This window comes from Urocampus carinirostris, chromosome 16 (genome assembly GCF_059441175.1).
Source record: "Urocampus carinirostris isolate Australia breed hairy pipefish chromosome 16, RoL_Ucar_1.0, whole genome shotgun sequence".
Taxonomy (NCBI): Eukaryota; Metazoa; Chordata; class Actinopteri; order Syngnathiformes; family Syngnathidae; genus Urocampus; species Urocampus carinirostris.
The window spans coordinates 33340713-33358708 of NC_142364.1; the positions used below are offsets into that span (position 1 = coordinate 33340713).

Genomic DNA, 17996 nt, shown 5'->3' on the forward strand with positions numbered 1-17996 from the left:
ATATATATATATATATATATATATATATATATATATATATATATATATATATATATATATATATATATATATATATATATATATATGAGCTTGGACGCTCACTGTAGAAGGAAAAATTAGATTTTGTCTTCAGAATGGTTTTGGCGATTTTGGTAAAATGTCTTAAAATAGTTGGCATGTTTCATTTCATTTCAAAAAATCTTGATATTTTGCCATTATGTTTTTTTGCGGTCAAAAACGGTTCCCGCCCCTGAATTAAAGCAAAAAAATATTTGAAGTGGTTTTGAGAGCCGTAAAAGACAACTCTTGTCAGAGAAACGAGAGGAAAGGGTCAGGTTTTTTTTAAAGTCGCAATACTATCGCAACCACCGATGTGATTTGCGCTAGTTTAGTTGCCGTAGTAATGAAATATGCTGACGTTTCGCACATGCGCACTGTAGCGCACGCAGCTTGTGCCTTACCAGCCACCGGTAGTCGTGGTGATGGCTACACTAGTGCAGCCTGGCGGTGAAAGTGGCGGTTGGTTCACTTTACGTTCTCGGTTCTGGTTCTCTGCACTTTTGCTAGCTACATGCTTCCCGCCCGTGGTTCGGGCACTCGTGGAGGGTCTGTACTGCGGCACGGAGGTCTGCTACGACGTGCTTGGGGTAGCAAGGGAGGCCTCCAAGGCTGAAATCGCTCGAGCTTACCGGCAGCTGGCCCGTCGCTATCACCCGGACCGGTTCCGACCTGGAGATCCGGCCTCGGAAGGAGAGACGTTAGACTCGGTCCAGCAAAAGTTCTTGCTCGTTGCTACAGCTTACGAGACGTTGAAGGTTGGTCCAGTTCCGTTACATGCACTGTGATTTGTCTCTGTTAGCTCTGCGTCTTATTTTTTTGTTGACAATTTCCTAATGGAAAGAATGGTCCAGTACATAAACTCCAGAGCTTAATCTCCCATGCAACTAAAATCACATGTTTGCATTAAAAATATATGCTTGTCCCTTGGTACTACACAGACATACTAGAGTCAGCGACCTGAACATTTACATTAACATACCTGTCAACCAGGTGCAATTTTTAATTTCAGAGCCTTAAGGGGGGGCCGAGCACCCATTGTGTCTGTTAAATTAAAAAAAAAGATCACTTAAAGTGATCTAGTATAGTTACGAATTAAAAATTCAAATGTACCGTTTACCAAAATGTTCGAATTACCGTACTTTCCGCACTATAAGGCGCACCTAAAAGCCTTTGTTTTTTTTTCAAAAGCTGACCATGCGCCTTATAATACAGTGCGCCTTATATATGGATCAATATTTAGTCGCAAAGTCTTGCAACTAAGGCAAGCAGCCGCCGACTAGATTTTCCCCCGGCGTTTCATTTCCTAACCAATGTGTCAATCATCATTTGAATCGGTCACTATTGACTTAAGTTATTCTGAGGTAAAGGGGGCGGATCCTTTTTATCATTTACAGGCTGGCATAGGCTAAAGGGGCGAAACAAAGCCTGCAATTGGCCGATAAAGATGAATGGGAATCACACGTTGGGTTGCATTCCGGCATAGAGAAAACATTTTTTACTATTCTGTATTTGTAAATATTTTACTCTCCTGGATTTACTACACTCACCGTTGTAAGAAGACCATGGTTACGTATCATTATTGAACGTGATGGCTGCAAGAGAACTTAAGTGAGCTATGCGGCTTTATATTTTCCCGGTATCTTGTTTTAGAACGATTTTGATGTTTCTGTGATGAGTCTATTTTTAAACTAAATTCAATTCAAAGTGTTGTCATATGCACAGTAAAGAACCCCGTTTCCCTGCACAATTAAATTCTTACTTTGCTGTCCACACAGTTGTCAGCAAAAAATAAAATGGAAACTAAGAAATGTTTGGCATTTCTTGAATCCCAAGACTTTAACCTTCGGAATGATATTTGGAACGATGCATTTGAGTGATTAGTGACATCGTACAGACACTGTTTCCGTACATGTCTGAGACACGTATTTGCTTCTTTGCAAGCTTTCGGAATGTTAAGGGGGTAATAAGTTTGACTGAACTATCTGACTGTTTTGTCGACGTTCCCATTGTAGTGCCTTATAATCCGGTGCGCCTTATGTATGGAAAATATAGGACCAAAAACTATTTTTTGGGGCTGCGCCCAAAAACCCGTTACGTTTTATAGTGCGGAAAATACGGTAGTTATCTGACTCCATTAACCAAACACAGCCTACATTCAACTAACAATCCGCGCTCGTTTCTTGATGGAAAAGATGGACACAACCTCGGAGAAGAGCGTCGCTATGTCTGGAATTAACCTAATCAACACAGAGCGTTTCTACGTCATCAGGGCCTTGTTCTCCAAACATCGCCTGCTGTCCCCCGTCAGAGTCCTGTTATCAAAATTCCCCAGCCAAAACATTCCGCGTGACCTGAAGCCCACTCAGTGAAAATCTTCATTGCACTCAATAAATGTAACTTGTATTCAATCGTATAAAACCCCATATAGTCAAATGTATAAAGTCCTTCAGTATCATTCAACACCGTACACACTCAGCTTACACCAAGGGCGGGGAAACACTAAAATAGTGCTGCTGAATATCTGTTCACTGCCAAACTGCTAAAGCTCAATAATAATCCTGATTATTTGACTCAGATCTGAATTTCTGCTTATCATCCAAGCTTTGCTGCAGCTTGACAGTGATCATGATCATTAGATATATGTGTGTTGGATGCAAGAGGGATGGAAAACGGGCTAGAGATAGGTTACTATAAATCCGAATGAAAAAGTAATTATGTGATTTAAGAGTATAATTTTTTAAATTCTGTCGTTTTATTCCAAACAAATGTGCATAGGTTTAGGAATATCCAAAACATAAAGAAAGAAAAAAAAACGTTTGGAATTCTGACAGAAAATGTCAGTGCAACCAAATACTACAAATCTATCATATGATATTAAAAACTCTGTGCAGGATGAGGAAACTCGGCGAGACTACGACTACATGCTGGACCACCCTGAGGAGTACTACCAGCACTACTACACGTACTACCGCAGGCGGCTCACCCCCAAGGTGGATGTCAGGATCGTGATCCTCGTCACCATATGTGCCATTTCTATTTTCCAGGTACAATCATGAAATTAGTTAACTGCTTCCAAATATGCAATCATCATACAGTAATCCCTCGTTTTTTTTATCTTTTGCTTTCCAAAAATGACCCGCGAGAGTCAAATTCTGTGAATTTATTTATATATGTATTAAATGCTACATTAAACATTAGATTCTCAGAAGACAAACAAGACCCAGCATTCATAATAGGCACACATCGACGGCTGTGCAATTGCAATAGTTCAGAGGGTTGTGTTAATAAAAAATCAATGCCTGCTGTTGACTGTACAAACTCAAAACTATTTTGTGTTTCCAAAAAAGGGGAGGATTTAGCAATCCTAATGTTTATTTCTATGACCACAGTTTTTTATAACTGCTTCAGATATGTGTGGCATAGAGTCAACCAACTTGTTGCCCCTGTCAGTTGTTATTTAACAACATGATTGTTAAACGACATTCCACAATTCATTCATATTTCTTTGTTTTGGCTTCACAAACAGCATTTTTTTATATCACCCCATAAGTTTTCGATTGGAGTGCGATCTGAGGATTGGGCCACATTAATTTGAATGGTTTGGAACCAAGACTTTGGTCGTCTACTGTTGTGTTTGTGGTCATTGGCTTGTTGAAACACCCATTTCAAGGGCATGTCCTCTTCAGCATAAGGCAACATAAATTCTTTGAGTATCTTGACATACACAAACTGATCCATGATCCCTGGTATGCAATAAATGGGCCCCACTACCAGAGTAGGAGAAACATTCTCAGACCATTAAACTTGCACCACCATGCTCCACTGTCTTCAATGTTTACTGAGGTTCGAATTCAGAGTTTGGGGGTCGTCTCACCTAAGGTCTGTGGCCCCAGGACCCCAAAAGGACAATTTTACTTTTATTAGTCCACAAAATGTTCCTTCATTTTTCTTCAGGCCAGTTCATGTCTTCTGCAATGAATTGTAACCTCTTCTGAACGTGCCCTTTTTTAGCATGAAGGACATTGCATGGGATTCTTGAAAATAATTTTGCTTCATGAATACGTCTTCTAATTGTCACAGCACTTACAGGTAACTGCGGACTGTGTTTGATGGTCCTGTAGTTGATGATTGGCTGAGGCTTTGATATTCTGGTTATTCTGCAGTCCGTTTTAATAGTTGTCTTCCGTTTTCTTCCACGTGTCTCTGGTTTTTCTACCCGTTTTGAGGCATTGGACATCATTTTAGCAGAAAGCCAATAGTTGTTTGCACCTCTTGATAGGTTCTTCCCTCTTCAATTCAGTTTTTAATTAAAGAACACCGTTCTTTGGAGCAGTGTCTTAAACAACCCATTTTCCTCAAATGCATGTTCAACCTGTGCTGGCTTCATCATCCTTAAATAGGTGCCACCCGATTCACACCCGTTTTTCATTTTTTTCTTCCCTAAAATCAATGAACTCAGAGATTGGTTGCTATATTTTTAACACACCCCATTGAACTATTTGTCCAATTGCACAGCCTTCCATGCTGGGTACCAACTTATTTACCTTCGGCACAGATGGCACTGGGCATTGTGTGCATATCTTTTCCCACGCTAACGCTAACCCAATCAAATAGCTCTCTGTAAGTTTTTTCGTATTTCGTATTTCCTTTTTTTCTGTGGGTTCTCGTCATAGAGTCCCTCAACGATGAACATTCCTTAGCAGCATACAGGTGAAACAGGGTCTGTTGGTTTGACACCTTTACTGTTAACTGTAGTAAAAACTGTGCCCTTTATACTGTTGTATCCTTAACCACTAGGGTCGTTGGAGGACTGTTTCCTGTGGCAAGTACAGGCTGGTGGCACCACCCACCCAAAAATGTTTTCAACCCGGTCTCGAACTGCGGACCTTTCGCCTGTTATGCAAATGTGCTAACCACTGCACTACCGAAACTCACCCGGACTCGTTTGTATTAGTGCTCCATTTGCTTTGCTCGTGTAGATCTCCGTTTAACTACACAGGTGAAATTTGACTGAGGAAAGGCTGAACCATATATACTCAAAAAAGAGCCAAAGGTTTCTAAACCCCTGCTTTAGCATGTGGAGAGGTCCAAGTTTGTGGGTGATATAAAGCATCTTTTTCTGCCTTTTAGTGCTTTTCGTAGGTCCAGAGCATTTTGTTGACATGATGACTTCAGATAAACTCGAAAGTGAAAAAGATTAATGTACGTACGTAATGTTTGTTTGTCAAGTACGCAGACGAGGACTGCAACATGACTCATGCACAGGCAGTCACAGGCAGAAATGGTGACTCATTACTCATTTAGAATGCAGAACAAAATGCACGATAAAAATCAGTGAAATAGCGAAACTGCGAAAAGTCAACCGCAATACGGCGAGGGATTACTGTATTTAGCGAACCAGCCCAATGCTAACATCCATAACTCAATGTTACCTGCAGTACTACAGTTGGCACAGCAGCTACAACGAGGCTATAAATTGCTTGGCGAACGTGCCTAAATACCGGATCCAAGCCACGCTCATCGCCAAAGAGCAAGGCCTCCTGAACCGCAGCAAGGAGAAGGGCAAGAACCGGCGCTCCAAAGAGGAGATCCGGGAGCAAGAAGAGGAGGTGATCCGTGACATCATCAAAACCAAGATAGACATAAAAGGGGGCTACCAGAAGCCCAACTTGTCTGACATCTTGTTGTGTCAGATAGTTTTGTTCCCCTGCTACCTAGTCAACTACCTCGTCTGGTATGTGTCCTGGATTTACCGCTTCACTGTCTGCAGGGAGGAGTACGGGGACCCCGAGAAGCTTTATATAATCAGGTACGGTGTTTGGGAAAGCTCACAGGGTGAGTACGGGTGCTTGAAATCCTTTAAAAGGCTTGGATGTGTATGTTTTGTTTTCAAGGTCCGAAAAATACGTAAATTTGGGGTGAAGAGCTTGAAAATGCTGTCTGACTTGATGCACCACACAATAAATCAATTTTTTTTTTTTAAGTGTGTGAAAATGACGGCAACACGCCTATGCTGGTTCTTTTGGTCCCCAAACAACTCCTCAGATTTGTTTTTTTAATGATACATTAATAATACTAATAAAACATATTGCACCAAATTATTTAGTAATTGGTAATTTCATATGTTTTGCAGGGGCTCCCTGAAAAACACATGAAATAGGAATTTGAATATTAACCGATCAACCAAAAAATTTGTAAAATACCAAACAATTATAGCCTCTTACAACTTGTACAGATTTAAAGTCAAATAACAACACAAAATCCCTGAAAACAAAAAACAATAACATGAACAATTAAAAGTATTAACTCTTAAGTGTTATAAATAAATAAAATGCAAAACAAATTCTATTTTACCCAATAAAGACCCATTTCCTCTGGAGAAACACGCCAAGAATATAAATTTAAATAAGTAAAACCGAAAAGCAAAAGACCAGAAGTCTCTAAGGTTAAAGAGTTGAATGCACGCTGCTTCAGAGCGATCAATGTCATTAAAATGAGTCCAAATTTGGCTCATTTTTCTGTTATACTGTAAATACTGCAATTTTTTTTTGTGTGTTCCATATTGAATTCAATTATTACCTATCACCTATAGAGCCCTTTATGTGTTTGTAAACAAGTGATATGTAGCCATGCTGTGTGTGCATCATAGGAGCAGAAAGGCAGAATTCATGTTAGTTTGTAGCAGCCCATTGACACCAAAATAATGCAGATCATGCTGAAGATAGGAAAAGCTTAAAATGGCACAAAGTATGGGCTAGCAGCAAGATAGTGACTTTATTCTAGTCATCAAAAAAAAGTTGTTGTCATTGGCGCTAGCTGTCTTCCCTTAAAGGTGCATGAACATTTGAAAAATTAACCTTGAAAGTGCTTGACTTTGGCCAGGACAAACGTGCACGAACCCTGATTTTTTTTAACACCCGTATGTTTTTTTGGGTACCTCAGGAAATACATGAAGATATCACAGTCTCAATTTGACAGTCTAGACGAAGCCACCAGGCAGTCTTTCCTGGAAAAACAGCTCTGGATCAAAGAAAGCTATGAGGTTTGTGATTTACTAGAATTTAGAATTTACTAGAATTTACTTTTATTGTCATTCTTTGTAACCATGCACAAAATGTCGATACACCTGACCCGTACAGTTAAACTGTAGCGAGCCGATGCAGCCGCAGCCAAACAGGGCGCCGCCATTTTAGACCCAACTGCTGTGTTGGGAGTCATTAGGTGACCAAACCGCCCAATTCCAACCCTTAATGCCGAGCGCCAAGCAGGGAGGCAATGAGTACCAATGTTGTAAGTGTTAGGTATGACTCGGCCGAGGCTTGAACCAGCGACCTCCCAGTCTCGGAGCGGGCGCCCTACCATCTAGGCTACCGAGCTGTGTGATGTGTAAATCTTCACCGTTCCATATAAAGAAAAAGAAAATTGGGAGTGTTATTTACTTCCCTTTTTCTTTACCACCCTGTTCGAGGTTTTTCGGAACCCGTAGATGCAAGTTGGCCGACAATTATGTCAACTCCCTCCATGAGTCTCATATAGAATACATGCAAATTGACCTACAAGTATTTTTAAGAATGCTACACTTTTATGGATAGTTGATGTATTTGTGCTTATTTTATTATATCAATATTGTTTTTTTTTTCCTAATAAATGATGTGGTTTTTTTATACCAGAAGGAGACACTAGATATTGCACACTGTCCCTTTTAGTGATGACAAGCAATTGCCTTTTTTAAAATGTTATTTTTTTATTATAAGGTTTTACATTATTGCATACTTAATTAAAGTGACAATGTTTATTATTTGAGTGCTGGATGCCACTTTATTGTGACATACAACCCAAACGAGTGCTAATGAGCGCAAGTACGAATACAAACTGGTTGGTTGGTTGTTTGGTTGGATCCCTTAACCATTAGGGTCGTAGGGGGCCAATTTCCCTTTGGTGTGTCTTGGACAAGTACAGCCTGGTGGCGCCCGTCCCTCTCCAGGACAGTAGAATAAAAACTACAGAGACTCGATTGGCCAAACTGCACCATTTTTCTTTTCTTTTCTTTTTTTGCAAAGCATTTTTGAGGTTTTCACTGGTTTCACTGGTTTACCCTTGCTGCATCATAGTGACATGGCTGCTTTCTTGTGTCCCGTTTCATCTGGAAAGACGAAAGCCTGACAAACTTGGGTGCCGAGGTGCTTAACTTGTTTGGGTGTTTGGGCATTTGGGTTGGCCATGGTCCAAAAAGTTTTGTGTGTGTTTTTTGCTACTTTTCCCTTTTTTAAATTTTCTTTGTTTTTGTATGTGTTTGTCTTGCTGTCGGTCACTCCTCTCGAGGGATATGACCAGGGTAGGTAGATGGATAGATATAGATAGATAGAGGTTTTGGGGTACCTGTAGTTGCAAGATTGCCCACAATTATATTAGCTCCCTCTAGGTGAGGCACATGTCAAATAAAGAAATAATTTTTTAAAAAGGTAACCCAAGATTACTTAAAAATAAATTCACGTTTATATGTTCATGTATTTTTGCACTAATTTAAATCAATATTGTTATGTTTGAATGAATACTTTACAAAAGACTTTTACCACTTGGAGGCGGTAAATAATACTCCCTGTCCCTAAAAAAACAGCACTAAGGAACTTTGCAATTATTTTGAGTATGGTTACATCGAGTGGTCACAAGTGTTAAGGCTGAATCCTCATTTGCACTCCCTCCCTATTGTGCGTGACTGTAGAATCTTAAACCTGTCAAGCGAAATGCAAAATTACTCCAAAAAAATAATGTTCTACTATTTTCATTAACACAAAAACCCCGAAATGAAAACAGTTAATATGATCTAAAAAAAATCCGTGATGTGCATGTTTTGAAATCCCAAGAGTTTAAGCTTCCCAAATAATATGTGGCCGGACGTATTTCAGTGACTGGTCCCGAGGTTAACCCGTTATGGTTAAATGATTTCAAGAACAACTGGGTTCTGGCTGTACAAGGAAATAAGTGGGAGGGTGGCCCAGCTGATGCTTAAACCCGGCGCGCTGGGGTAACTGCAGCAGTTGGGCCTGGAACTCCGTCAATGGGTCTCCCAGCTGACGTCCGAACCCGTCGCAGTGGTGTGCCACTGCGCCACCCTGGACGGTTCCGGTTCCCCCCCTGTCACCCACCTAAAAGGACAGTGAGTCCATGTGGGCTCCATAGGGTCGAAGCGAGCAGTCACCCTGACGCAACGTGCAGCCGGGTTGTCGCAGGCGGGGCTCAGTTCCACCGCGTGGTCACCCTGGGTGTGTCACATCTGCGGCAGTCCTAGGGGGGCTTGGCCCCGTACTCGATACCGTCCTCTCGCCGGCGGCTCTCGAGTCACCTCTGTACCTGGGTCGGTCCGTACCTGTCGGTCCGCGCGGTCTTGCTCACGGCCGCCCCAGTCCAACCCTTAATCCAGGCCCGGTTGGGTGTTAGACCTCCCTCGGTGACCGCGCGGTCCTCAGCCTCAGCCATCTGTACGCAATAAATCCTCCGGTCTTTCAGCGCAGGTCTTTTACACCAGAAGAACCACAGCCAAGCCATTTGGCTTTCCTCCATAGAATTTACAAAGGCCAGCCAACTGACTGGATTTGTTTCTGCAAATGAGGCAAACTCTGGGGTGAACAACACAACTCAGTAATGACCCTACGCATGCTAATGTGAAGAAAAGAATGTTTGGTGGGGTTATAACCTACCCGTATTTTTGTAGTACGACTCTAGTTGTATTTTGTAGCATGTCTTCACTCAGATTTTTGTAGAATTTCTAAAGTATTTTCATAGTATTAATGTACTTTTATTTTGTATAGTGTTGTTTGGTAGTGTTTCCATATGCTAATCTTTGTATTTTTACTGTAGTTGTACTTCGGTAGTATTTTTGTGCAAATATTTCTGTCGCAGTATTTCTGTAGTATTTCTATCATGATATTTATGAAGCAGTATTATTGTATTACTGTAGTGGTATTTTGTAGTATTTCTGTAGAAGTATCTTTGTAGTATTACTTTAATATTTTTACTATCACTGTAGTATTACTGTAGTTGAATTTTTGTAGTATTTCTGTTGTAATATTTCTGTAATAGTATTCTTGTATCATAGTATTACTGTCGTTATATATCTGTTGTATTTCTATAATATTTTTTTCTTATTGAAATGAAAACAAAATAATATATTCAGTCCCTGTTTTGAAGCATTAAATTGTAGTCTTGTAGTATTTTGTAGTAACTTTGTAGTGTTTTTGCCAACTGACTCTTCATGCATCCATCAACACCACACCCACCACATTCTATTTGAACAGCATTTACAGAACAATGGTGACAAGTTAGTTTTAAATAACAGCTTTTTGGCTATCTACTGGCCATTCTGGAGGGTTAAGAAAATTCTTCAGACTTATATAATATATGCAGGATTTGTCTCAAATTTCATTGGATGTGGTCTTGAAATCGTCTTAAAAAATTAGGGGGGAACCCTTTAAACCCTCAATCCATTCTTCATTATTTTTTATCTATCAATATTGGTTAATAAAAATATAACTTTCCGCAGGAAAACTGTCAGGTGTAAACATTTTTCTTACGTCCGCCTCCAGTTGTACCGAGCCGAACAGGAAGAGGAGATGAAGGTGAAAATGGCCACAGACCCCAAGATGAAGCGGTACAGACGCTGGAGGAAAAACGAAGGGCCAGGTCGGCTTACCTTCACAGACGACTGATAAGCACAAAAGTTGAGAACACGCCTCAGTGCCAACACACATGCGTCACATTCTCGTGACACATGTTATGGACTTATCAACAAACTCTTTCCATTTGGAGGAATACTTTCATAGGAATAAGACATCATTCAAGCGAACAATGAAGTGGAATAAACTTGCAAAAGGATTGTTTACATTTTCTTTTAATTGAAGTGACTTGATTTAAAAAAAAAAATAACAATAATAAAAAAATAAAACTATTTTCCAGACTTAAAAACCCCAATTTGGCAAACAATTTACAAGTCTGCTTAAAACCCATCATTTGAACAACTGTCCTGACCAAAATCGCAAAACATTGTATGCAATAGAAATCGAATCCAGGCCACAGATGTGAGAACAGTGACACTTAATCTCTAGACCACCAGTGATACGGATGACACATGGAAAGGCATTCGATTTTATCTCTCACTATTTTACTCACAGTGCCAGAAACACCGATTTACAAAGTGCATGTTCTGCATTTTCTGCATTTTGATAGGTTAAACAGTCTTACCACTGCTGAGAATGGAGAAAACAAAGTCTTTCAACAAAATACCATCTAAGCTTTTTAACGTACGTATAAATACTAAACCGAAACCTGATTGACGCACAGGTGTAGAAGTGGAGACCGTTTAACCTATCAGAAAGCTGAACCAAATACACTTTGCAAATCTGTGTTTTATAGTGAGATAGAATGGGTTAAATATTGGCACTCTCACTACGTGACTGGTGTTTGATTTCCGTTGCATATACCTAATGTGTATAAACAGCCCAACGGTTACATGAACGCAGTAGCTCTTTCTGTAGTCTAATTGCATGCGCCTTTAAGTCCGGTGCGCCCTATGTATGAAAAATATATGGCAAAAGACAATTTTTTCGGCGTGCCCTGTATTGTGGTTAATACTGTACATTCTCACTCCATTTGCATAATATCTTTCTTATTTTACAATATTTTATTTGAGAAATAAGTTAAAAGAAGAAATGTTTTTATTGCGGATTATTTTGCTAATTTTCGGGGATAAAACTTTGAACGTATGTAAGCTCCCATTGACTTCCATTGAAAGGACAATTAATAAGCACCGACTTTAGTTAGTTAGAAATATCAACCGTTGCAAAAACTCACTGCCACAAAATCTTCCTTTGAATCAAAATCCTTGCCGTTCTTGTACAAATGAGCTATGGAAATCGTCTGCTACTCATTTTCAATGGGAATGATACTCAACATCCGTCCCATGTGGGCACTCCCCCTACTCTACAAAATATCATTTGTCACTGCTACTGCCTATTAGCGCAGTGTGCTAAGTGCATTGGAAGTGTTGACATTTTAACTGTTACTGAAACCAATTTCCTATGCTTTAAATTGAAATACATGTGGTTCTCTAGCAAATGAACTACAAATATCATATGTCCTATTCATTTTCGAACAGACTGATTTTCATCTGCACTCCCCTCTACTCTATATAATATCATTGGTAACTATACTGGAAACCGTGTAAAATTAAAGTTTATTGACTCAAGAAACGCCCTGCAATTGGCTGGCGACCAGTTCAGAGTGTCCCCTGCCCACTGCTCGAAGATAGCTGGGATGGGCTCCAGCACCCCTGCGACCCTAATGAGGATAAGCGGTGCAGATATTGGATGGATGGTTGACTAAAGAAATAATCTACCAAATTTCAGTTTTGGGAGATATCTAATGTAGTGCCACTGGTTAAAGGCTCTTGCCCCTTCTCAAGCCAACTATATTTAGGTTTTTCCACTTTGTATTAGGAGATCATGTTTGATACAAGTATCACTTACTGCCGTCACTATTTTTAACCATATTCTCAACTTTAGAGTTCTACTTTTCTTGTATTTTGTAAAGAAATCTCGAGTAATTTTCAGCCATCAGTAGACAATCAACCGCATGTTTAGGCGTTCAGCAATTCTACACATTTTTAGCAAAAAAAAAAAAAACTACTTAGTCTATTTTAAAGTAAAAATGTCTTTATTATACATGAAAAATGACTTAAAATGTTCTAAAACTTGACCAATTACAATGAAAATGTGAAAATACTTTAAAGCATATTGGAGGCATTTTGTGCCAGATAGAAATCATGCCCACAAGTACCGAATTTTTTGCACCGAAGGTAGTCTTTTGTCATATATTTTTCATGTACTGTATAAGGTTCACTGGACAATTGAATCAAAACTACAGCAAGAGCTACCGTATGTATTTGTGTATAGCCCTTGAATCTTAGTGCAAATTGACCAAAATCCTCATAAATACAGGAATCGAACCCAGGCCGCGCCGATGAGAGCGCCAAAACCTTAACACACCAATATATGGTGGATATGTTTGGATATGCATACAGTATTTGTACATGAGCATTATTACACAAGGTTATAGGGCAGGGGTCGGAACTTTTTTGACCCAAAGAGCTATAAAAGAACATTTTTAAACTTTTGAGAGAGTCACACCAAATATTTTAAGACAAAATTCAACAAAATTGCCTAACCCGCTCTCCAGACAAAAGCTAATTTGTCTCCCGCCCTCAGTTACTCAAGAGTGTTGAGGCTAATTTTGACCGTCATTTTTAGTCCTTAATAATGGTCTCAAAACAAGGTGCCAGCAAAGTTCTTTTGGAAAAATGTCACAAAATACTTCAAAAGAGAATACAGAAGTATTTTCCTTTGGTGCACATAGCATTTGGCGAGGGAAAGAAGCCCATTACTATAGCTCATCCAATCAAAATGCTCTGAGTAGTTTGCTGGCGTTTTTATTTATTTACAGTTTGATCCGTGGGTTTTCTTGATAAAGTATTTCAGCTGTGAACATACATAATTTAATAAATTTCCATTTAAAAGGTTTCTTAGCGACCTATGCCAAAACGGGGTATGTTGATGTTACACCCTGACTTAACTGTATTTGAGGATGTGCCCTATATAAACTGTGAACCTATTCCATTGACAGTGTTGCTTTGGCTCCATGTACCATAATCGGGATGAGATCACTCAGTCCTGGCTCCTAGGCTTTGTAGCGTATTATGAACTGACCGATAATGGATAATGAATAACGAAGATAGAACAATAACCCTTAAAAACCCCAAATCCCACTCATCCTGGGAATGCCAATAAGAAATGTGCTATAAATGAAATTTATCTCAAAGTCATATGTACTCATGAAGAGAGCCATGTATAGCTCCCAAGCCATAGGTTCCCGACCCCTGTTTTAGGGTATACTACCTTATTCGTGCAAAAAGTGATAAATCGATAAACATCGCTGTCGATAATAGCAAAACATTGCAACGGGAACTGAAAACAAGGAAGCAGGGGTGAGCGCGCTAGACCACCAGTGATACATACGAAAAGACATTCAATTTTATCGCACTATATTTCCATACCAGAAAATGAAAGTTAGAGAATGGAGAAAACGGAAAGTCGGAGATTTAAGAAATGATAAATAGTACGATAAGGGGACTGAAACTAATTGAGTTTGGGTAAAGCTAGGATCTAGGTGAGGTTGGGCCAAATGGAGTTTAATAAAAACACTCCGCTGTTTTTAAAGAGACAGTTTTTGATATTTGCACACGATGTGTAGCTGTAATGTGCAACCAAAATGAGTCCAAGGAAGACAAACTACCGAGTCTGTAAGTGTGCAGAAAGCACCCATTTTCTTCTATTTTTTACCCAGCCTTTCTCAAAGAAAGACAAAAAGAAGGGAAAGTATTTTTTTAAGAATAAAAAAAAATAGGAAGATGAAATAAAAAAGAAGGAATTAATGAGAAAAAAAGACAAAAACCAAATCAATGCAAATTTATTTTTCTAAATTTTTTATTTTTATAGTTTCCTTGAGTTTTCTTCTTTTTTTTTAATTTATCTCTTCTTTTTTCTTTTATTTCTCCTGTTTTTCTTTTCTTTTTCAATATCTTTTTTCTTTTTTTTGTTTTCTTATTTATCTTTTTTAGAAAGTAAAAGTATGTTTTGGTCACTTTGAGCCTCTATTTTTTGTTTTCTCCGGTTGTGCTTTTAGCACTCGTTTTCGGTTGCACGACAGAATACAGCGACATCTAGTGGGAAAGTAATGCACACTGTCCCTTTCATATTAAGTCGGGGGCCTCAAACCATTGTCCTGGAGGCTGCAATTGGCTTCGGTTCTAATGTATCTGATGTTAAATCGGACTTGTGTATATTTATATCTTCCAGGACGGCTTTCTTCAGTCTCTATGTTCCCTTTTTTTCGAACCGTGAGTAAAAATAGTGTGATAATGAGAGCTAATGATTTTTGTCCATTATCTATATCTCTGGTGGTTTAGTGGCTAGGATTCAGCATTCTTGCTGCCTCAACCCCAGCCAATTCCTGTTGCATACAGTGTTTTGCTATTTTGGTCAGTGACTGTTTTATGATGGATCAATCATTGCATAAATAAGGTAGTATATTGTAAAACCGCATGCAGTGATGCACATGTATGAGAACTGTATGCATTTTCACACAAAAAGAACAATAAGGACCACAACTCCTAGATTTATCTGATGATGAATCAGACTACGCTTTTTTTATATATATGTTTCAGGACGACTGTTTTGCACATTCTCTAACATTTGTTTCTTGCACCGCGAGTAAAAGAAATTTGTGTGCCTTTTTGTACGTCACTTTTATCACTGGTGGTCTAGTGCTCTCACCGCAGCTACCTAGGTTCAACTTTCGATGCATAAAATGTTTTGCGATTATGGTCAGCAATGTTTTAAATGCACAAATAAGTTGGTATACTGTACAATAGGGAACAGGAATCTATTAGACCTAAAAAGCCATAATAGCATTTTTTTGTGAGAGAGAGAGAGATATACAATATATTTTAAAAAAACAATTTCAACAAAACACTACCAAACCCGCTCTGCAGACTTAATTTTCAGCTCATTTTATTTCACTGTGTGATGATTAGATAAAATCTATGAAATAAGAATAATGCCAGAACCTATGTCTCATATCAACAAATTTGTACCTTTAAACTTGTCTCACTCCCACAATCACTTAAGGTCATTGAGGCTCATTTTGATCTTAATTTTATTATATAAATAATTGTTTTAAAACAAGGTGCAAGCAACAAGGATACTTATGTATTTACCTTCGGTGCAGACAGTGCTGGGCAGGGAGAAGTGCGCTGTGTGCATAGCTCAGCCTACCTCTACCGCTCACCCAATCAAACTGCTTTGTGTGCCCCGCTGGCGTTTCTGGCTGTTAACACATAGTTTTGTGGGTTTACTTCATAAAGTGTCTCAACAATTAACCTTACTCGTTTTAACGAACTTCCATATCAAGGATTCTTTAGTGACGTACAGCCAAAACGGGGTCTATTGGTATGACCCCTTGACTGTAAACTGTCGTGGGTAGTATGCTCTTGATATGCTGGAAAGAACTGTTTCATAATATCAGTGCTACGTGAGCTATGAGCGCAATAGCCTCGACTCTGCGCTAATCAGAATTGCGACTCTACAGACCAGATTTGCACGATTATAATTTTCTTGCTGAATCACATCTGGCTCGCAAGCCATAGGTTTTGGATCCCTGTCGTAAAACCTCTTGTAGTAACACAAATGTTTAAATACTGTATGCATTACCAATCTGATGCACTGTATATTGTGGTACATAAGGCGCACCGGGTTATATGGTACACTTTCACATTTCTGGCCGTACAGGGTTTTTAGGTGCGCCTTATAGTCCAGAAAATACGGTATGTTCAATACGATATGTTTGAGTCCAAAACACCATAATTGCAGTTCCTTGCTTATTTGGTTACAATTTACATGCCACTTGTGTTCTTAGAGCCCAAACGAAATGTCAAAACTGTTTATATGTCACAAAGGAAGTTGAGGTGCAAGTGAACCATCTTAGCTACATTTCCCCTGATCCTTCACTGGAGACAGTGGAAAGGGTTTGCTTTGATAATCAAAAATGTTTCAAGTCAGTCTTTCGTATCTTTATTTTTGCACCAGCCAAACACCAAAACAACTTTGGCCTCCTCAGATATTGTTTACGCAATAAGCCAAAGTCATCTCTGCAAATGACAGCCACTTCTCATCTCAATTCTGTTCTCCGTTCTGGGGGGTGCGTGCAGATGGTTGGACATTTCAGATATTTTGGCAGCAGGTTACATTGTAATCAGCATTTCAATAAAGTCTCAGTGTTTGTATTAGATATCACCTCCTTTATTTTTTCAAACTAGTTTTTATGATATATTTTGCATTGTCCAAATAAAGTTTAAACATGATTTTAATGACTGTATACATCAGTGGTGTCAAACTTATTTTAGCTTGCGGGCCACATTGTAGAAAAATCATTATCACTGGGGCAGGACGAGTGTACACCAACCTTTGCAAGCGGAGAAGCCTTCATATTTATTGGCTTGTGCAATATTGAGAGCTTTCAATGAAAAGTTAGCCAGGACACGCTATATCAATTTTGTCTCTGGGCTTCAAACCAATTCCTACTCCATTTCTTGGTACTGTCCAAGACCTTAACTTTTTTCTCCAGGCATAAGCTATTGCAAAAAGTAATTTTGGAAATTAAAAGACTAAAATTCATCTTTTTTGCTGTAAATTCTGTGTTTAAGTTTGCGCCATTGATTTATCGTTGGTTTGTTGTTCTTGTATAAGCCACGCCCCTTCCCCACGCACTGCTCACCATTCGCTACCGGTGACACGACCAACTATACGCATATAAACTGAACCCCTGGTTTCAGTATTTTATCATTGTAAATACTGCTTGGATGTGAGTATATATGTTGGGAGAATATCTCCATGAGAATAAATTCAGTACTTGTACTCTGTGCTTGAGACTGCATTGCCGTAACCAGTGGCGGCTCTACACTAAATTACTCCCTGGGCGAGACCCCCTCCAAGCATTTTATCCATTTCGCACTACTCAGAAAATTGCATTTTCAAAGTTATGAATATTGTGCGTTATTTGGGAAACAGTGGCCGCCAACTAATTATCTTATGTATCCTCCCCCTGCGGTCGTTCCTTTTTGAGAGCCAGTCCGAGGTGAACTGTTCCTCGCACCACCCTTCCCCTACGGTTTTCCTCATCTCTTACAGCTGAGTGTCAGTCTCTGCACATTTTTGTAGCGCCCATTTGACCAAAGTCATGTTATTAGAGGATATGTAACCGCTTTGCTGTGCACATCTATTATTAATATTATTTGTTTATTTATTTTTCAAATCTTGTCCTGCCCCACC

At 39.2% G+C, this 17996-nt stretch overlaps 1 protein-coding gene across 2 annotated transcripts; it reads left to right on the forward strand.

Moving 5' to 3' along the window:
* The first annotated feature begins 417 nt into the window (after positions 1–417).
* Positions 418–17043, forward strand: dnajc25 (DnaJ (Hsp40) homolog, subfamily C, member 25). Of its 2 annotated transcripts, none has more exons than XM_088319764.1 (5): positions 418–815; positions 2952–3104; positions 5499–5869; positions 7003–7102; positions 10644–17043. In XM_088319764.1, the coding sequence occupies exons 1-5, from the start codon at positions 483–485 to the stop codon at positions 10764–10766; spliced, it is 1080 nt and encodes a 359-aa protein (XP_088175890.1). In that variant the 5' UTR covers positions 418–482; the 3' UTR covers positions 10767–17043. The 2 variants fall into 2 exon arrangements, with proteins under 2 accessions (XP_088175890.1, XP_088175891.1); XM_088319765.1 differs by having other exon boundaries at positions 10601–10727.
* Positions 17044–17996: the final 953 nt, after the last annotated feature.